Raw genomic sequence first — 21651 nt, 5'->3', positions numbered from 1 at the left:
GTCATAAACAAGAAGATAATCCCGACTTCGTAAGTGATCTACAAACCCCAAGACACTCCATTGAAGATGGAAGTGCAATACCAACCGACTTAGCGTAAGATTATCGCAAGTCTAACATTACCTCATAGGGCGCCTTATCATACAAGGCACAAGCCCTAATATATATATCTGACAGGTAAGTTTCATGAACAAAATGTTATTGTTATGATACAATAAAGTTTGTTCATACTTACCTGGCAGATATATATAATTAAAGTACCCACCCACCTCCCCTCAGGGGACAGTGGTATGAAAAATCTGAATAGAAAATGGGAATGATTCCTGATATCCGCCTCCCAGCGGCGGGAATGGGTACTAACCACCTGGCCGCCCACTGCGTGTGCCGGGAGTTTTGAAATTCTGTCGGACGTCGGAGAATACAGCTATATATATATCTGCCAGGTAAGTATGAACAAACTTTATTGTATCATAACAATAACATATTTTTGCTATTCGTAGGGTGGTTGGGGTACTTATCCCCTGCAAATACCAGGTCGATTGCATTTGTGTGTTTGTATTTTTGCAATATGCAGACCCATGAATCATCTGATAAGCCAGACGAGTGTAAGGTTGGTATACTAAGCATGTGTGCCCTGGTACCACTTCTAAGCCTTGTAACCATTACCACTTATCGATCAATGTCGACCCTCATTCTTTGCACGAAAAGCAGGGAGCATGATTGTAATCCAGAAAGTGTCTGTGATGAATGTTGTGACTGGTCCCCTGTGCAGTGGGTGAGGTTTTCACAGAGGAAGAAGCACGTGAAAAGGCTTCCAAGGTGTCGTCTGATGGTAACACACCCCTGATGACTCCCGTGGTTACTGATCCTTCTGGTTCATTCCTATCTCCTGCAAAACTCCCACACATTGTTGTCATTCCTACAAGAGTGATTTCCCCCTCGTTGTCTTCATGTTTTATCAGGCGAAAGTTGCCTGGGGGGGTGGGAGAGTGGAGGATTTATGCTTTGTGGTCTCTGTTTGTTTGGAGGGGGAGGAATCCCCTTCTGAGTGAATAGGGGCTCCCCCTACTTACTGACTTTTCCAGGTGTTGGAGAGACCAAGGATCTTTTGAGTGAGAGACTTGTTCTCTCTAGGTCTCTCGGGTGAACCTTTGTTACACAGTTAGCTCAGCCACCTGAGGGCCTCTCAAGCCCCTCTAGTGACTGCTGCATCATTCATTGTTATTACTGCCACAGTGACTGTGTCGACTGGATGAAGAACCATTTCTATGGCAGTAGTTCCTGCAACCACCACGCCCATCGTTTGTGCTTCTGCATTTCCACTGCCATCCTTCGGATGGGGCGATGCTTTCCTGCACTCCTTGATGAAAAAGTTGAAGAGGAGCCAAAAAGTGTCATATTTGTCGTCTGCTGCTATCTTCCCCCTTCTTCTTCCAAAGTTCACAAGCAGAGGTGCGCTGGTCTCCAAGGGGGCCAATGTCCCTGCTACTAGTTCCAGGAGGTCACGTACCCAGACTAGTATAGAGCCTACCTCTGCCTGAATTTCTCCTGACATTCCAGTAGAGGGAGTAACTGATGTTCGCACCTCACATGATTTGGGAGCTCCAGGTGGGCGGACCTCCAAGGAAACCCACATCACCCAAGATACTTGGGTTTTTTCAAAACCCCTAGTCACCTCTAGTCACCGCTACCAATCCATGGGCTGGTGTAGTCTCTTCTACCTCTGTATGGTGTCCCACAGACCTCAACAACACCAGTATGTGAGAGAGAGTGAGTGCCAAGCATGAAGGTGCTACCTCACCCCCTGCCAGTGCTCACCCAAGTACACGGTCAGGTCTAGCACAGGTGTAGCTGGCTCATGACTCCACTCAATTGGAGAAGCTTCTGGGGGGTCCCCCCCACCCAGTCTTATTTGCATGTAGAAGCCACAGCCTTGAAAAAGACTGGAGCACGTCAAGGGTACAGCCCAAGTGCACACCCGAGAGTGTGCGATCGCTCTTCCCAGTTCAGCCCACGCCCACATTCACTCAAATGAGTCCACTTACCTGGGGGATAGCTTCTGCACATGTTCGCTTTAACCCATTCCCTCTCCTCAAGACAGCCCCTGCCCAAGTTTGTTTGAGTGGGTTTGGTCTCCTAGCCCCTTGGAGTGATTGCTCATGGCTTTCCTCTCCTGTTGGGGCTTCGGCTTCCAGCAGGTCCAAGAAAGGTGCTCGGCCCCTCTCACCTATCCTCTCATGAAGGGATTGTGATTCTCTGCCACCTCTCACCAAGCAGTCCATTCCATCTCCAGGTGGAAGCAATCCTGAAGAGATGTATGACAGACTGGTCCCCAGGCTTTTACATGTCTTTCTTGCAGAGAAAGCGACAGGACGTTTGAGACCTCTCTCCCCTGAACCAATTCGTTCACCAGACTCGTTTCACAATAGAAACAACACAATCTATGCTCACAGCCATCAGGGAGTCCAACTTCATGGTTATGGTGAATCTGAAAGATGCATGTTTCCAAATGCTTATCCATGGTCCTCTTGCAAGTACTTCCACTTTATCCTTAGAGAGATGGTGTTCCAGTTCAGGGTACTCTTGTTTCGGGCTCTCAACCACTCCCCAGGTATTCACATAAATGTTCACCCTGAGGTATTTGACAATTGGCTAGTCTTGGCGAGCTCTCGGTCTCAGGTGCTCCAGCACAAGGATCACCTTTCAAGTTTTGCCACAAACCGAGTTGTGATAAACTTTGAGAAGTTCGATCTCATACCCAAGCAGAGGATACAGTACCAGGGCATGCTGATAGATATGGCAGCAGTGAGAGTTCTTCCCCTCAAACTCGTGGTATTGGCAGGTTCAGGGAGGCCGTACAGTTGTTCCTGTCTCGACATGAGCAACCAGCTCAGCAGTGGCAAGTCGTTCTTGGTCACTTGTTGTCCCTGGAGAAGCTGGTCCTTCATGGCCGGCTTCACCTTAGTTCCCTTCAGAGAAGGATGGAGTTCTGGTCTCTGGCACTGATAAGCATTGCTTTCTGGTTATTGGTGCTGAGCCCCACTTAAAAGAGTGATGCCGATCTCCAGTTATCAGTGCCAATAAGCCTAGATAATGCTGAAAATTGCTGATTTCCATTTATCAACAATTTTCAGTTATTGTCACAAAATCAGGAATGGAACCTCTGCCAGTAACTGGGGATTGCCTGTATGTCAACAAGTAAGGAGTGGGGTGGGGGTGGGGGGACTGGCTTAACTTCAACTCTACATGTTGGTGGTGTAAGTGTATGAGTGGATGATTGCACACTCAGTGGAGCTGTTAGTCAGGCACATTCCAGTGGACTGGAACTTAATGACAGAGAAGCTCAGCCACTGCGGTCAGGTGACTGAGACGTGCCCCGACACCCAGACATTATGGAAGATTCTCCAATATTTGAGACTTCTAGCAATGGATAGACACAACAGAGACTGCTGTGTTCTGTTGGATTGTTCTGGTACCATGGGCAGTGATAAGAGATGCCTTTCAACACCCATGGAAGAATCTCGAGGCTTATGCCTTCCGTCTGTTTAGTCTGACCCATGGGCGATCAACAGGATGTTCCTGGTGGCTCCCAAGTGGCCACATGCCAAGGGGTATCCAGACTTACTAGTTCTACTGTCTGAGAAACTACTGTATTAGCTGCACATAGACAAGTATTGCCAGGCTGTGGAAGGTCTGTCACTTCACGCCTGGAAACTATCCAGTGTCTCATGCAAGCGAGAGGTTTCTCATTGTACTACATCAAAGATTTCTTGGTAGTTATGTATCTAGTGCAACTGAGTGCCAGGAGAAATGGGCTGTCTCCCATGGTTGGTGTCATCAATGGGGTCCATCTCTGGTAAGAGCTACTCTTAACAGGTAGTGGACTTCCACATCCCTCTTCACCAAGAGAAGCTTCTTTCTCCATCTTAGATTGTTGGGCTACAGAGGGCAGTTGTACATTCCTTATGTTCAACTGACTTGGGCCACTGATCTCCTATCCTCATGGGAGATCTACAGGCAGTCCCTAGTTATCTGTGGACTCAGGTAATGGCACTTGTCTAGCGCCATAAAATCGGCGATTTTTGGCACCATAATGTGTCAATTTCCGGTTATCAGCACCATAAGCCCCATAAAACGCAGTTTCAGTTAATGGCGATTTTTGCTTATCATCAAACCCATCAGAACGGAGCCCCTTCGAGAATCATCAGTCAGAAGTATGTTTCAGTCGACTCCTTATCACAACTGAAGTCTGTAGGTCATCTGCTTCATGACACCTGACCCATGGCCACTACAGTGACTTTCAGACAAACTCCACCGTATTTGTCTTCTCTCTATATTTCTTCTAATTCTTAAAGTGCTCATGAAACATCGTTCATCCTGAATTTAAAATAAATGGCTGAAGACCTTGCCTTTAACCCAACCTGCCAAATCTGCTTCCAAGGTAACGAGAGGAGTTCCTCCCTGACCAACCCTTCAGTGCTAGTGACGCAAGCGCGGTTCCTCAAGTAGTACAATCTCCGTGTCTTCATGGCTAAAAGACTATTCAGCTTTCCTTGTAAGCATAGACTTTCTTGCCTAGCAGCAACAGAAATAGCTAGATAAATCTTTCAGTCCTCTAATATTTCATGGATTGGAGTCGTCTTCGCTGATTGGTGTCATTGATGGGACTTTTTCCCTGGTCAGAATCACTAATTACTTCTCTCTGATTCAGTTGTCAAAGACATAGGTCCACATTCACCTTAGTCTTTCACATGAAGTAGTATTGTTTCTCATCAGTCGAGATTCAACTACTAATGAGAAACTTCTCTCTTCCTTTCCATCATAGGGACCTCAGGTCTCAAGACGGCACTTGACTCTTGTTCAGGGCACACATGCCGTTGTGAAAATCATCAGACAGAGATTTGTCTCTCCAAACTGTGTCTCGTCCCTCTCCGGCATTGGCGAAGGGGATAGATTATTTGCAATGATCATCTTTAATATCACCTTCAAAAGGCGGGTATCAATGTCATGACTTGGTCTCAGATGTAATGAACTCTGAATTGACTATTTGGTATCTGTTGCCAGGTTCGAGTCCATTATGATCCCTTGTGCCTTGGACTCTGCAATTGTTGATCCAGATCAATCATTACTTTGTCCTATTAGCGCAATTGCTGTACTTTTGGAAAGACTCAACATCCTTGATATGGACAAGGCTTTCTCCTGGTTTTGCCAGAAAATCCGGAGGAAGTTCTCTGCAGCTAGTAACAACATCACCCATGCAGTGTCTTTCTACCTTTGGGTCTTTGCCCACAAATCCATGTGTTTTATTACCCAGCTCCTTTGAGAGGACAGGTTGCATCTTGCCTAAGGTGTGCAGCTCTAAGAGGTGAGAAGGATTCAAGAATGACTGGCCTCTTTTGTTTCCGTGTTCTTCTACTTCTCTTCCTTTGGGATTAGAACAGGACTTTAACCTACACTTGCTGGACTGGCATCTGAGTAAGTCTACTCATTGAGCTTCCTTTCTATTTTTCTTATTAGAATCATAGACGCAATCCTGCTCATTCCTCTAGGAAGGGGAGGAAGGAGACTGACAATAAGGCAAACCTTTCTCGGATCTTTGCCTTGATGCCTCCGACTCTTGACCCTTAATGGACAGATTGATCCTGTAGATAAACGATATTAACTGCCATCGATTTGAAAAGAACCAGGCGAGAAAGAGGTGCCAATACTTCTATAGCCCATAAATTTACTAATGGCAACTTTTACACTGGCTAAAAACGCGAATCGGGCATCTCAGGACTTTAGTTCTGCTTCTAACTTCAAGGGGGAATGCATTATGTCTCTGTCTCACATGGCGTCATTTTGTAAATTTGCTCATAAGTATACCAAGGGGTTGCTGTTGCTGTTTGTTCTTGTCATTTACAATAGCATGTCGATTGTAAATTAATTTTGCAAAGAAAAGTGCAATGAAGTCTGACTCTTGAGCCTCCAGTTCTTGTACTCTGATCAGCAGGAGTATCCCAGGTGTGCCAAACTCCAGTCAGTTCAAAAGACTCAGATTCCTCTCCCCAATAAGTGAGTTTTCCTATTGTAAAGAACCAAGGGTTTGTATATTGTACAGGAACAAATCACAATTTTTAAAAGTAAATTGTATTTTTCGTAACTATACAAACCTGAGGTTATTTACACTAATGCCCACCTCGTGCCACCCTTCATCTCTGAAACTTGGGCTGAAAAGCAAAGTGGAATGCTTACATCCAGGCAGGTGGGTCTCCCTGCTTACCGTATGTTAGTTACTGCCTAACCACGTTGTTCAAGAGTTTTAACATCCATGTTCCGGTTTTGCTGTAAACGTATCCCTATTGTAAAGGACCTCAGGTTTGTATGGTTAGGAAAAATACCATTTACTTTTATTCTAGAAATAAAAGCAACTCCTACCTTCTCCCTTTTAAGGGGAGAGACGAATTGACAATAAAACAATCTGGCACAATTACAGGTTCTTTTTAATCCTTCCTGGATGCAATGTAGTCTAGAGTTCCTATTGTGTTGAAGCCTGGATGTCTGGTTATTGAGTAATCTTTCATTTAATAGATCAGAGGCATACAACTCCTTCCTATTCTTTAATAATTGACGAAGAAGTGAGCTCAGGTGACCCAAACCAGTGGTTGGTTCTAAAGCTTACTTTATCCTCGCAAAATGTTTAACAAATGACAAATTTGTAATTGATTTATTTTTTTCATAAATTACAAACCTGAGGTCTTTACACAAATGGCCCACCTCAAGCCGCCCCTCATACAATTACCTGGGCTGGAACATAACTGATGCTTCATGGCATATATGACAAGGGAGAAGAGAGGTCAGACTTTGCCTACTCTCTCCCCATTGGCTGTCAATCCAACGCCACCAACCCTAGTTTTTATTTTCAACTGTGCATACTCTCTCCCCATTGGTTGTCAATCCCACACCACCAAACCTAGTTTCTATTTTCAACTGGATCCAGCTGGTGCTCTGAGATTTTCTACTGCATAAAGACCTCAGGTTTGTAAGTTATGAAAAATACAAATTAATTAAACATTTGTCATTTTGGAAGTAATTTGTGATGCTAAAACCTGTACACATTTGGTCTTATGAAATATTTTAGTTGTTCCTACACGATATACGAACCCTTGGCCCTTTACAGTAGAAATCACTTAAGGCGAAGCATGTGAACGGCTGCTAAACTTTCAAACAAGGTGGTTAGGTAGTTAAGTACTGGTCCAGTAGTCAGGCGTCGTACGGAGACGACATGAAACCACTTGCTCGCTGCCCGACTGTTTTGCTGGTCTTTCTTCTACCTTACAGTGGGATCAATCTTGTTTTCAACTGTGAATACAGTAATACCTTGGGTTACGAATTTAATCTGTTCCAGAACCTGCTTCGTAACCTAAAAAATTCGTAACCTAAATGGATTTTCCCATAAGAATGTTATAAAAAGCAAATAATGCGTTTCACCCGACCATGAATGACCATTTCAATTCATATTTTTCCATTTATTTTTGTTCACTAAGGTTGAAAATTCGTGTAGGAATTACATAAAATTATAAAATTGAAGAATGAAATTAAATATAAACACTAGATTTAATATGCATGCACAGTAAAACCTGAACTTTACCTTTGGCGAGTGTGGCTGCTGGCTTGACGGAGACGGGAGGAGGGGAAGGGTGAGGAGGAGAGGGTTAGGGCTTGGGGGGGAAATCTCCCTCCGTGAACACTTCTGGAAGACTTTCTGGTTCTTTCTCTAGAGAGCACCATTCACTACAATCACTAATTTTACGCTTACGCGACACTGTGTCGTCTTTCACAATTTTGAAAAAATATTTTTCTATGGAGGCTTGCTTTTGCCTGTTCTTTAAAATTTTATAGAAATGACCCACCGCATTATCGATAAACAAATTTGTTGCACGCCCTGACGCAGCCTTATTCGGGTGATTTTTCTCAATAAAAACTTTTCACAATTTCCCAGTGTTTCAAAAAATCCTTGATCTCGCTCGAAGGAAGCGACTGTGCAGCGTCTTCCCCCTCCTCCTCAGATGAGATCTACTCCGTTACCTGTCTCTGTTGCTCCTTGTGTAGCTCCAACAGCTCGTCGGTCGTCAGCTGCTGCCCATGCTCAGTCAGGAGGTCCTCGATGTCGTCCGTGTCAACCTCCAGCCCCAAGGACATGTCCAAGGATACAATCTCGTCTTCAACTGCCCCCTTCTCGACGGTTTCGAACCCCTCAAAATCTCGTTCAGCAACGCAGTCGGGCCACAGTTTCTTCCATGCAGAATTGAGGGTTCTCCTGGTGATTCCCTGCCAGGCTTTGTCAATCAGATTGAGGCAGTTGTAAACAGAGTAGTGATCCTTCCAAAACTCTCTGAGGGTAAGGTTGGTGCCTTCCGTCATCTCAAAGCAGCGCTGGAACATAGCCTTCGTATACAATTTCTTGAAATTGGCAATAACTTGCTGGTCCATGGGCTGGAGTATTGGAGTGGTGTTGGCGGGCAAGAACTTGACTTTAATGAACTTGAATTTGTCCAGTAAGTCCTCTTCAACGGATGGAGGATGGGGACCAAAAACCTCGTTCATCCACTCGACGAACAAGATCCTTGTCACCCAAGCCTTGGTATTAGACCGCCACATAACGTGCAACAGCTTCTTCTGCACGTTGTTTTTCTTAAAGGCGCGTGGATTTTCCGAGTGATACACGAGGAGAGGCTTAACCTTGTAATCCCCGCTTGCATTGGCACAAAACAGTAGGGTTAGACGGTCTTTCATGGGCTTGTGACCGGGAAGTGCCTTCTCTTCTGCCGTAATGAATGTCCTCCTGGGCATCTTCTTCCAGAATAACCCTGTCTCGTCGCAATTGAAGACTTGTTGGGGGAGGTATTTCTCGGAATCCACGAGCCTTTTAAACTCTTTTACGTAAGCCTCTGCCTTCGTATCTGAGCTTGCAGCCTCACCATGGCGAACAACACTGTGGATGCCAGTCCTTCTCTTAAAATTCTCGAACCAGCCACGGCTCGCCTTAAAACTGTCTTTTTCACTGTCTGCTGATATGCCTGGCTCATTTTTACTCAAATCTTCGTAGATCTTACGAGCCTTTTCGCAAATGATGCTCTCACTTACGGAATCTCCTGCCAGCTGCTTCTCGTTTATCCAAACCATGAGCAAATTTTCTACATCGTCGAGAATATTAGGCCGTTGTTTCGTCAATACTGTGACACCTTTTGATGCTTTACTGGCTTTAATTTCTTCCTTTTTCTTCAAAATAGTGCAGATCGTTGATTGCGACCGCTTGAAGAATGCTGCAATGTCTTTCACGCGCTCGCCTTTATCATGCATTTGGATAATTTCCTTCTTCATTTCGACTGTAATCATCTCCTTCTTTCTTATGCTTTCCTTCTTGCTGCTTGCCTTCGTCATCTTGGGAGCCATTGTCTTTAGTATTTGGGTAATAGTAATGTATAAGCACTATCACGGAAACACAACACGTGCGCAAATCACTAAGCAAATTTGAGAGCGTATCACGGACAGATGCGTTCAATCTTAACGCCAGCGAGATAGTGAAAGAGTTATGGTTTAAAACGGGTCAAGGGATGCGTGGGAGGAAGTCACGTGACCCTCGTTAAGTTTTGGCCGAAAAAAATGCGTTCGCAGATCCCACGCTCATCCGATGTCCGATGTAAACAAAGCAGGCATTAAGTTTTGGCCGAAAAAAATGCGTTCGCAGATCCCACGCTCATCCGATGTCAGATGTAAACAAAGCAGGCGGCCTCCCATGATAGAAATTCGCGCATTCGTATTCCAAGTGAAATTCGTATTCCAGAATGAGGGCGTCACTTCGTAAGTTAAAAAATTTGTATACTAATCGGTTCGTAACCCAAAGTATTACTGTATCTGCTTGTGAGTGTGTGTGTTGCTTATTATTATAAAGCAAACCCACGAATCAGTAAAGCCAAAGAAGCCTCCTTCTCCCAGTAAGTATGCCTGGGAGTTGGTGGGAAGAAATGTAGAAATTTTCAATCTCATGTAGTGGTAGACTCTCATTCCCTCTGCATACATTGCCAGGTTGTGAATGTTTCAAGGATGATATGTGTGTGTGTGGAGTTTGTTTCCGGACTCCGGAGCAGTGGGGGAGGTTTGACGGAAGGAAGCGTTATCAGAATAGGGCTTCCAAAGCTTTACCTGGGGGTAACACGCCTGACAACGACCTTTGTTGCTGACCCTTCGTCATCATTTCTCTGTACCAGCAAGCTTCCCATGCTGGCTGTTTCTCCTTTGGGGGGAATCTCGCCTTCATCTTCTTTTGATTCGGCGTAGGAAGAAGAATCGGGGATGGAGGGGGTGGCAGGCGGCCAGGACAGTACTTCTCTGAGGGCCTCTTCTCTTCATGAAGGGGAACTATTTCCTTCTGAGTGATGGGAACTCCTCCTCCCACGGTTTGGTAGCACACATTAGGCAGTCAACCACTGTCACCCTTGCTGTGATTACCTCCACTACAACTTCAGTAACCACCCACAGGTTTGCTACGGTCCCCACAATGGTGTTTGCCCATCACCCACCAGTTTAACTCCTTCAGTGGTGATGGACACTCACACCCATCTAATAGCTCCTATTATGTCTATGCTGCCTCCTCCTGGATTTGAGGTGGCATTTCCGCCTTCTGCTGCCGTGCTACCATTCTTGGTAGCACCTAATTGTACTTTGACCTCTGCTCTGGTTCAAGGATTGTTGCCTGCTCCTTCCCAATTGTCTGTTGCCCTTGGATGGGGGATCTGTCTACCATCCTGAGGAAGCTGATGAAGAAGAGGTCTAGGAAGGTATTTTCGTCTTCCTCGTCGTCATCTTTTGCTGCCTTCTCCCCTTCTTTTTCTGAGACTACAGTCTAAGAAGAAGAAGGTAGCTTCTCCACTCGCTAAGAAGCCCCTGTCATGTGACTTTGAAAGGTTTGCCTCCTTCCACAGAGGAAGCAGTTGGATCTTTTGCTTCCACACATCTGCCACTGGTTTGGTGCAGGGTGGGAGAAGCGTGCAAGTCGTGCAGGTGACTCACCCTGCCTGTCGGCGCTAAGGCTAATTTTGTCACAGGTTCCCAGAAAGATGTGTCGGTCTCTCAAGACAGAAAGTCTGGAGATTCTAAGAGGAGGTCTATGGTGCAGTCTTCTTTGTGTGAGGTTTCGGCCTCGAAGAAGACTGGGATGCGTTGTGAGGACAGTGAAGTTCTTGCCAACCGATGGCTCGCTTGACGACACCCAACTCTTGCTCGCATTTGTGTGAACGAACTAGTTTGGCGGAAGTGAGCACTGTCTGGCAAACAAGAACCTCTGCTCTCTCCTCAGGAAAGCATTTCACCGAGGCGAAAACTCTCTCCTTGACTCGCATTGCCATTATCACTGCGGTTTGATGACATCATTACTGCAGGTTGATGATCATGTAATACTCGCCCCTCCTGCTGGTTCTGCCAGCAGGGCAGGCGACAGTATCGGATCCTCCTCTCCTGTTCCCTCTACTTCCTGGTGTTACACCTGGAGGGGCAAGGCAAATAGGAAGAACTCTGCAGAGGGCTCTCCCCAAGCTGTTCAAGATGGATGTAGGGGTCTGGCGAGGATCTCCCTCCTGTGGGTAGAGTAGATCAGGAGGACCATAGTCTGGAAGAACTTGAGGGTCCTTTGCCTGGAGATGCAGACACGCCTAAGATGTAGGAAACTTTTGGCGAGATTGTAGCTGTGATCTCGGGGAAGGGACCACAGCCTCATCTGTGGATCGTCCTTCGCACCTCGAGTCCTTCTGGGGTCCCAAGAAGAAACCCAAGGTTTCAACTGGGCTGACATGGTCTGTTTTGCTGAAAGAGTACTTGACCAAGTGAATCTCATATCTCAAGACAGGATAATTCATTTCAGTCAAACCATTCAGACAAGATCATTTCCTCTCCTCTGCCTCACCAAAGATACTACTACACACCCTTGGAGAGATCATTACCAACCAAACAGGTTACCTGGAGATAGTTCGCCTAGGTACAGGTTTTTCGCTGCAGCACCTTACTGCAAAGTATTTCTCTCTCACAAGCAGGAAGCAGCTACCTTGGAAGCTGCCATAATGGTAGCTCTCCAGGCAGTCTCCTGGTTAGATCTGTGGTACTTCACAGTATCTAGGGTTGCTGCCTCCTCAGGGGCTATCGTTCCTGGAAGGACTCTACCTTGGGGAGACTGTGCCAGTCTGAAGGTAGGGCCATTTCCTACCTCACCCACCAGACAGCAACCCTGTGGGTGAATATGGTGTTGAAGAGAAGGGATGCTGTCCTCTCTCGGATCGCCAGGTCTGTAGGTCCTGAGTCAGTCTACCTCTCTTCTCTAGAGAACAGGTAATGCTGCAGTAGACAAGTGACAGGCAGAAGAAAATGACCGCCTTGTCCACCAGGCAGTGGCAAAGACCTCTGGACCTTTGTGCTTGACTGAGGCTAGACCTTCGATTTTAACTAGCTCTTCCTCGACCCCTAAGAAGTCTCAGTCTTTGACGGGCACCCGCAGAAGTACCCAGCCTTCTTTCTCAGTGGTTCACAGAGGGACCTTGCACTAAAGCAAGAAGTGGAGGAAATGCTGAGCAAGGGCACTGTAGAAATTGCATAGGACCAGTCTCAGGGGTTTTACAGCTGGGGTTTTCTTGTTGAGAAGACCTCGGGGGCTAGAGACCGATCATAGACCTATCCTCCTTGAACCAATTCGTTCGCCAGACTCGGTTCACAATGGAGACAGTGCACTCTGTACTCGTCTCCATCAGGGAGAACAACTTCATGCTTATGGTGGACTTGAAGGATGCGTATTTTCAAATATCCATCCATCAGTCCTCGCAAGTATTTCCTTGGTGAGATGGTGTACCAATTCAGGTCACTCTGTTTCGGGCTCTCGACCGTTCCCCAGGTGTTCATGTGTGTTCACTCTAAATTTCAGCTTGTGCCCATTCGCATGGGATATGTTTACTGAGGTATCTTGACGGTTGGCTTGTCGTGGCAAGATCTCACTCGCAATTGCTACAGGACGGGGATTGCCTTCGTGACTTTTGTCACGATCTTGGGATCCTGATAAATGTTGAGAAGTCTGATCTCGAATCCAAGCAGAGGATAAAGTACCTGGGCATGCTAATAGATATGGTAGCAGCAAGAGTCCACCTCTCAGACTTTCGTATCAGCAGGTTTGGGAAGGCAACGCAACAGTTCCTGTCTTGACAGTAACAGCCAGGTCGGCATTGGCAAGTTGTAACAGGTCACTTGTCATCCATGGAGAAGCTGGTCCCTCATGGGCAGCTTCAACTTCAGTCTCTAGAGTTGAAACTGAGGGAATTTTGGTCATGGTCTTGAGATCCTCAGTCCTTTCTCATCCCCCTCTTTCAGGAGGCGAAAGAGGATTTAGACTTTAGGCTAGACGACAGGAACCTCTTAATAGGAGTAGATCTTCTTAACCCCCCTCTGGACATGCTTCTGTTCTCGGATGCAATGACCTAGGGATGGGGTGCAAACCTGGAGTTGCTGACTTCAGGGGTGTGGAACTGTCACAACAAGCACCTTCACATCAACATCCTGGAACTCAATTTAGCCTTCCTATCCCTGTGAGAGTTTCAGGATTGAGTGATGGGACATTTTGGTACTGAGCAGTGACAGTATCACAGTAGTGGCATCTGTCAAGAAGCAGGGGGATCTCGTATCCGGCTCTGTTCACCAGTTGATGATGCAGGTGCATGAGTGGGCAATAGCCCACTTAGTAGAGCTTTTGCCCAGGTACATTCCAAGCAAGAGGAATGTAGTGGCTGACAAGCTCAGCTGCCAGAATCAAATGATAAGGACAGAGTGGTCCCTACACTCGGCATAACGGAAAGGCTGTTCAACCTGTGGGGGCGACCAGTTGTAGACCTGTTCGCCACCAAGTACAGCAGAAATTTAGACTTGTTGCTCTATTGTACCAGGCCTATGGGCTGCTGCAGAGGACACGGCCCAACATCCGTGGGACAACCTCAAGATGAAGGCCTTTATTCCGTTTTGTCAGATTCACAAGGGAGTGCTGACCACCTCGAATCTCAGGATGATTCTGGTGGCTCCCTGGTATCCCCAATGTTCTGGCTCTGCTCTCCAAGTCACCGAGAGATATTCCCCCTTGGCACAACCTTCTGTGTCAACCGCATGTAGAGTACCATCAGGCAGTGCATTCCCTGTGTCTTCACTGTTGGAGGTTATCCATGATCTCTTGCGAGCAAGAGGCTTTTGTCGCCGAGCAACAACAGAGATGACTGGATACCTGAGACAGGCCTCTTTAGGGGTATACCAGGGAAAGTGGGCCGTCTTCTGTGGTTGGTGTTGTAGACAGATTTTCTCTCCAGTCAGAACCACTCTTCTGCAGGTCATGGATTTCCTCTTCTTCCTTCGTCGGGAGAAGCTTCTCCCCATTTCAGCTCTAAAAGACTATGGGGCTGCATTATGCCTAGTCTTAAAGCTGAAGGGTGTAGATATCTCTTCATCTCAAGAGATATCTTTGCTCATGAGAAGCTTCGAAAGCTCTTGCCCACCCAGGGATCTCAGGCCTCCTGCGTGGAATGTGACTCTCGTGTAGAAGAACCTGACTCGTACACCGTACAAGCCTTTACGAGAGTTATCAGATAGAGATCTGACCCTTAAGGCAGCTTAATTGCTTGCCCTGGCATTGGCGAAGAGAATTATAGAACTTCACAGACTTTCCTTTGACGTAAAGCACTTGAGGAGATGGGGGATCAGTCACACTCAATTTAGTCCCGGACTTTGCAGCGAAGACTCAGAACCCATCAGTCCCTGGTGGTATGTTCAAGTCCTGTTTTATGATCTCCTCCCTAGAGGATTTTGTTGGTGATAATCCAGACTAGATGCTGTTTAGTGATGTTAGAGTGCTACGGCACTATCTGAAGATGCAACATCTCTGCCCTGAGTATCGAAGGCTCATCATTAGCACTTAAGTTTCCAAGAAAGAGGTGTCCAAGAACACTACAGTGGACCCCCCATATTCGCGTTCTCCGGATTCACGGACTCACACATTCGTGGTTTTCTCTCGGGAACGTTTCCCCGCATAATTCGCGGAAAATTCGCACATTTGCAGTATTTTTCTATGAGAAATATCCACAAATTCCTGGTTTTTTTTTTATCAATTTCATCATAAAATGCACATTTTGTGAAAAAACTATTAAAAAAACCAAGTATAAAAATTTTTAGTGGGTTTTTCTTGAGTTTTAACTAACAAAATAGGCTGTTTTTAGCGTGTTTATAGGGGTTCTAACTATTCACGGGGGGGGGGTCTGGTATGCATCCCCCACGAATACGGGGGGACCACTGTATTTGTTTCTGGCCTCACAAGACTACCAGGAAAGCATTCTCTACTGCTGGTGAAGACAACACCATTACCTGTCGTCCAAGGGCTCATAATTATGGTCAGGGGTATTGGCTCCCTTGTATTCCGTAAGAACGTCAGTTTACCAGATACTGAAGGTGGGGGTGTGGTCACGCCAGACCACCTTCACTTCTTATTACCTTGGGGATATTGCCCACAGGTAACTTGAACACTTTTTCCTTGGGACTGGTGGTGGCTGTTCAACAAGTTGTGTAGCTTACCCAGCTCCCCAGACAGGACAAGAATGCATCTCACCTGCGTTGTATGGTAAGAGTGTGGGTGTGACTGCGGGAGTGACTGGCTCTCCTTCATCCCTCTCTTTTTCTTTGGGCAGAGAGTAGTACATGGACTGTTACATGCTGGACCAGGTGGCCAGTGAGCTACCAGTCTATGTTCGTTGATTGGATTATAGAAGCGTATATCCTCTCCTTCCCTTGGCAAGGGTTGGGGTTGGTTCTCTGTTTTTTGTATGGCAATACATCCCTTCCTCATATGAAATACCCTGGAAGTCTAACCTGATCACGCAGTTCCTCCCAATCAAATTGTCAGAGACTTGATTTCCTTCCTTGTTCTCACGACCAGGGAGAAAATCTTGGTTGTGGTGAACTGCAGTCAGGTTGTAGAGACTCACTCAGATTCCTCCCACCAATAGGTGAGTCTTCCTATTGTAAAGGACTGAGGGTTTATATATCGTGTAGAAACAGATCACAATTTTTAAGAAAATATTGTGTTTTCCTAACTATACAAACCTGAGGTCCCTTACACTAATGCCCACTTTATGCCACTGCTCATTCTGTTACCTAGGCCTAAAGCAAATTGGGACTCCCAGCTACTGGACCGGTAGTTAACTACCTAACCCCTTGTTTGAAAGTTCAGCAGTCATTTCCAGGCTCTGGCTTTAGTATGTACTAATTCCTATTGTAAAAGACCTCAGGTTTGTATAGTTAGGAAAAATACAATTTACTTTTAAAAACTGAGATTTTTTAACTGATATAATTGTTTTTCATGTCTGCCAGATTGATTCCTTTGTGGTGTGAGGAGTCGTGTTATGCATAAGAGTAGTCAGTCAGTCCCCGTCTTGCAGTGGGCCTGGCTTACGACGTTCAGTTTACAATACTTTTCAAATATATTCATCAGAAATTATTTCCCAGTTTATAATGCATATTTTGGGGTTAATGACACTTAGGACACTGATCAGATGGGAGAAATATGGATCCAAAATGGCAGAATAATAAAAATATAGAGGGTTATTTTGTGAAAAAGTCAATAAAAATGCAGTTTACATCATTTTCAATATGCACCCAAAGCATTTATTGTAAGATTTTCACGTTTGAAAAGCGTGAAATTGCACATGAAAAGTCATATTGGAGAGAGGCCTTTCACATGCACTGAATGCCAAAAAGGTTTTTATCATTCCTCTCCTCTCATAGTACACATAAAAGGCATAAAATAACAAAATACCAAGACCTGAAGTACGACCTGAAAAGCGCATGGAAACTGAAGGAAATAGAAATAATACCTGTAGGGGCAACATAACTTATTAAGAGAAACATGAGAAAGTATTTTCAGGCAATACCAAGTTGCCAAACTATAAACGAGGTGCAGATTGCTGCCCTCAAAGGAACAGTAAACACCTTGAAAAGATTCCTCTGATATAAGGCTAGTGGAATATAGACCCCAGGCTGGGGCCCATTGCACCCCAATATAAATTGAAAATTAGAATAACATAAGCCAGAGAGAAGCAGCCATTCACCTAGACAAAGGAGTTTTTTTTCTCTATCCCATGTTCTCAAAAGTCACATGGAAACCCATACTAGATAGAAATTATTTATATGCACTGGGTGTGTGTCTAAGTAGTCTTTTCTACCTCAAATGCTTATGCAGTTCGTACAAGAAAAACAAATATTTTCTGTAAGTAGATTTATAATTCTCCTAAGTCATGAAGGAAAGATGCTGTTCATTTCATTGTCAAAACTGGAGTAAGTCAGGAATTTGTGGTAAAGGCAGAAGCTGGTTGAATTGTCGACCAACTTTGGCCTGAATAAATTGTTGATTCCGAACAGCATCCAAGGCTGTTTTATTTCTTTTCTGACAAATTGTGTTCAGATGATCATTGCATAGTGATATTTGTTTTCCCTGAGGATGCTTGTTTTACAGTTGTTATGAACAGTGCTATTTAGAAGATGTCTTTCTCAGATTGTTGATTTTATTTCAGAGTATTCAAGAGGAAAAGTTCTTCAGATCCTAACTGGGATTGAGTATTGCACATAGAACATCCTGTGAAAATGGAAGCTGAAGAATCGTCATCATTGCTGTTAATCAAAGAGGAGGAGGAGACTTTGGAGGAGGGTCTTACTGAAAACGCAGGTGAAGGCTCTTCATTTGCAGACCCCATCTTAGAAGTCAATGTAGAATCAGAATTTTTTTACCATAGTGTATTTGATGTGAACTGTTCATCCCAATCTAATAAATATGAGGATGATGAAAGCAGAAAGATCTGTATTGCAGAAGAAAATAGACATTTGGGTAGACAGGATACATTTTCAAAGGGAGGCAACACAACAGGGAAGCAAAATACAGGTGCTGAATGCCAAAGGATATTTTCATCAAAGAGCAGCAGCCTGAAATCCCACATGAGAACTCATACAAGAGAAAAACCTTATAGTTGCTCGATATGCCAAAGAAGTTTTTCTCAATCAAGTGATTTAACAAAACACAAGAGAACTCATACAGGAGAAAAACCTTATAGTTGCTCTATATGCCAAAGAAGTTTTTGTCAATCAGGTGTTTTAATAAAACACATGAAAACTCATACAGGAGAAAAACCTTACAGTTGCTCTATATGCCAAAGAAGTTTTTCTCAATCAGGCCATTTAACAAAACACATGAAAACTCATACAGGAGAGAAACCATATACTTGCTCTAAATGTCAAAAAAGTTTTACTGAGTCAAGTAGTCTCACAAGACACATGAGAACTCATACAGGAGAGAAACCATATACTTGCTCTCTATGTCAAAGAAGTTTTGCTGAATCAGGTGTTTTAAAAAAACACATGATAACTCATACGGGAGAGAAAAAGTTCACCTGCTCTGTATGTCTAAGAAGTTTTTCTCAATCAAATGATCTCAAAAAACACACGAGAACTCATACAGGAGAGAAACCTTATAATTGCTCTGTATGTCAAAGAAGTTATTCTCAATCACATGATCTCAAAACACATATGAGAACTCATACAGGAGAGAAACCATATACTTGCTCTACATGTCAAAGAAGTTTTTCTCGGCAAAGAGATCTAAAAACACACATGAGAACTCATACAGGAGATATATATACTTGCTCTATATGTCAAAAGGGTTTTTCCCAACCAATGTATTTAAAAGCTCACATGATAACTCATACAGAAGAGAAACCCTATACCTGCTCTATATGTCAAAGTAGTTTTTCTTATCAGTGTGTTCTCACAAGACACATGCGAACTCATACTGGAGAGAAACCATATACTTGCTCTATATGTCAAAAGAGTTTCTGTCAATCAAGTTATCTTAAAATTCACATGAGAACTCATACGGGAGAGAAACCATATTCTTGCTCTATATGTCCAAGTAGTTTCTCTAAATCATCTGATCTCACAAGACACCAGCAAACTCATGCAGAAGAGAAACCTTTCACTTGCTCTATATGTCAAGTAGGTTTTTCTCAAAAACGTTATTTGAAAACTCACATCGGAACTCATACGGGAGAGAAACCATACGTATGATTTATATATAAAAAGAGTTTCTATGTTTCAGGTACTCTCACACGACATGTAAACTCATACTGGAGAGAAACCATAAACTTGCTCTATATGTCAAAGAAGTCTTTCTTGTCAAAGTAATTTGAAAACTCACTTCAGAACTCATACTGGAGAAAAACCATATATTTCCTCTATATATCAAAAGAAATTTTAGTGGCTCAAGTACTTTCACAAAGTACATGAGAACTCATACTAGAGAGAAACCATTCACTGGTCTTTTTGTCAAAGAAGTTTTTCTCAAGAAAGTAGTCTCAAATATCACTTGAGAAAAGTACATGGGAACTGAAGGAAATAGAAATAATACCTCTGGTGGTTGGGGCAACAGGACTTATAAAGAAAAACCTGATGGAATATCTTCAGGCAATACCAAGTTGCCCAAATATAAGGTGCAGAATGCTGCCCTCAAAGGAATGGTAAATACCTTGAAAAGAGCCCTCAGATATAAGGCTAGTGGAATATAGAGGTGCAACCATAGACCCCAGGCTGGGGCCCATTGCACCCCTGATATATATTTAAAATTAGAAATAACATAAGCCAGACGGAAACCATATACTTGCTCTATATGTCAAAGAAGTTTTACTCTTTAACTAATTTAAAAACACACATCAGAACAGATACATGACAGAAACCATTCACTTGCTCCGATGTCAAAGAAGTTTTTCTCAATCAAGTCATCTCAAAAGACAAAAAAATTCGCACTAGACAGAAACTGTATACTTGATCTCTGTCCATGTAGTTTCTATTACATGTTTTTATTTAACTCGACTCCTGCATTTGACTGTCCAGAAATCCTGTAGCTTTATTTTTTACCTGCTCCCTTTGTCTGATGGACTCAAAATTTTGCCTGGTTACTCAATCCTAATAGACTGGACTGACTGTATTGCAGTATTTATTTTAGGGTAACCAGTCAGAAGTGTTGAGAAAAGACTTGCTTCGTAAGTGACTAAAATAACATATTCTGATTAGATTAAACGTTTTTTATTTCAATGTATAAAATGAAAAATTGATAATAAAATACTTTATAAATATATGAATTAAAGCTTTCATTCTCCCTTATTAAAATTGGGATATCTTGATAATGTTTGAGACCACCAAAACTTAATTGTCAACGCCTAGAAATAGATATAGTTTAGTGCAGCAGCCACATCAGGAAACTAGGGAGGAAATGAGCTCACTTACTACTACTAACTCAACCTAACAGGTACGGTAGAAAATCGTTAATTCGCCAAAAAATTCGTGAGTTAAAGATTTTGTTAAAATTGAGTTTTTGACTTAAATATGGCTGGATTAAGCGAGGCATCTTTTGTCTTTTGGAAGGTATAGTGACTACGATGGTCAATCCTATTTAAGCTTCATTTAATCGATCTAAACCATTGTTTCCATTTTTTTAAAATTGTATTTAAATAATGACGAAGGTCAACTGAGGTCACTCAGTGATTGAAGTTGATTTTGAGAAAAAGAAAACTTTGTTAGATTCGAGTACTGAGGAGGCTATAGGGGGAAACACCGCAGTGGATCCATTGTCATCGCATGGCTCAGCCTTATTCACGTGATATTTAATTGGTGAACCAGAATACAATTACATCTTTAAGCATACCATTCAAAAGATTGACGTTTCTTCAACATAATGTGATATATGAAAGCGCCATATGAACTAAAATAAACGTGAGGTCTTCGTAAAATATGTTTTTAAGGCAGTTTTGAAATCCAATATGGCGGCAACCGTGTGAGGTGTCATTCGTAAGCACAGCAAAGCCACCATCTTTCCCAGCACTCATTTGAACAATGTTAGCGTATATAGGGTAAACAACCGACTGGACTGGCCGAGCCACTGACTACTGCGTTTGAGGCCACCCTCCGAAAAAGTACTTTAACATATCCTGACACCGGAGATGGTCATCAGTCATGAGTTGTTGGTGGTGAGAGACGGAGCTAAAGACCTCCACTCTCCTTTCGAAGTAAGTATTTTCCTACTCTCCTTTCAAAGTAAGTATTTTCTCCAAAGTTAGAAATTAAGGCCATATTTTAAGATTAAACAGAGGCTAATAAAAGTCTGGCCCTACGCAGTTCACACTACCTCCATGACGCTTTCGAAATTTTTACTTACAACTCGGAATATTTAGAAGATTGATGCCATCTCGATGTTTGCGGAGTCGCTTGTGTCAACAAACTTCCCATTTCCTGTGCTAAATCCGCACACCACATGCACCCATAGACGCTGGGGCACTTTCATTACAACAATCGTAAACACCGACTTCCAACCACTACTTTTTTAAGGAAACTACGTTTGTTGGTGAGAACTTTCACACCCGAGGTTTAGGACAATCTTGAATTAAATGTCCACGTTCTTTACAAAATGAACATACCTTATTATCAACGAAAGTTTTGTTTATTATGTCCTTTATGAATTAGGGATTATTCATCCGCCAACAAAGCTGCTTCCTTGGGTTTCTTTGCTC

The 21651-nt window shown here is 43.7% G+C and overlaps 2 protein-coding genes across 3 annotated transcripts in view; one reads left to right on the top strand and one right to left on the bottom strand.

The window, feature by feature from the left end:
- The window catches only part of LOC135203506 (zinc finger protein 271-like), a 71851-nt gene extending 51644 nt beyond the window's left edge, over positions 1–20207 (top strand). For both annotated transcript variants that reach the window (XM_064233233.1, XM_064233232.1), the window contains exon 3: positions 17614–20207. In XM_064233233.1, the coding sequence (XP_064089303.1) occupies positions 17684–19156 (1473 nt within the window). In that variant the 5' untranslated portion in view covers positions 17614–17683 and the 3' untranslated portion in view covers positions 19157–20207. The remainder of the gene's footprint in view (positions 1–17613) is intronic.
- On the bottom strand, positions 8054–8830 carry LOC135203250 (tigger transposable element-derived protein 1-like). The gene has a single exon (XM_064233021.1). The coding sequence runs from the start codon at positions 8828–8830 to the stop codon at positions 8054–8056; it is 777 nt and encodes a 258-aa protein (XP_064089091.1).
- Positions 20208–21651: the final 1444 nt, after the last annotated feature.

This window comes from Macrobrachium nipponense, chromosome 36 (genome assembly GCF_015104395.2).
Source record: "Macrobrachium nipponense isolate FS-2020 chromosome 36, ASM1510439v2, whole genome shotgun sequence".
Classification (NCBI taxonomy): domain Eukaryota; kingdom Metazoa; phylum Arthropoda; class Malacostraca; order Decapoda; family Palaemonidae; genus Macrobrachium; species Macrobrachium nipponense.
This window is presented reverse-complemented; position numbering and strand designations above follow the sequence as displayed.

Bases quoted from the DNA above. Each gene is read 5' to 3' on its own strand.
- LOC135203250 (XM_064233021.1), bottom strand. From the start codon at position 8,830: ATGCCCAGGAGGACATTCATTACGGCAGAAGAGAAGGCACTTCCCGGT.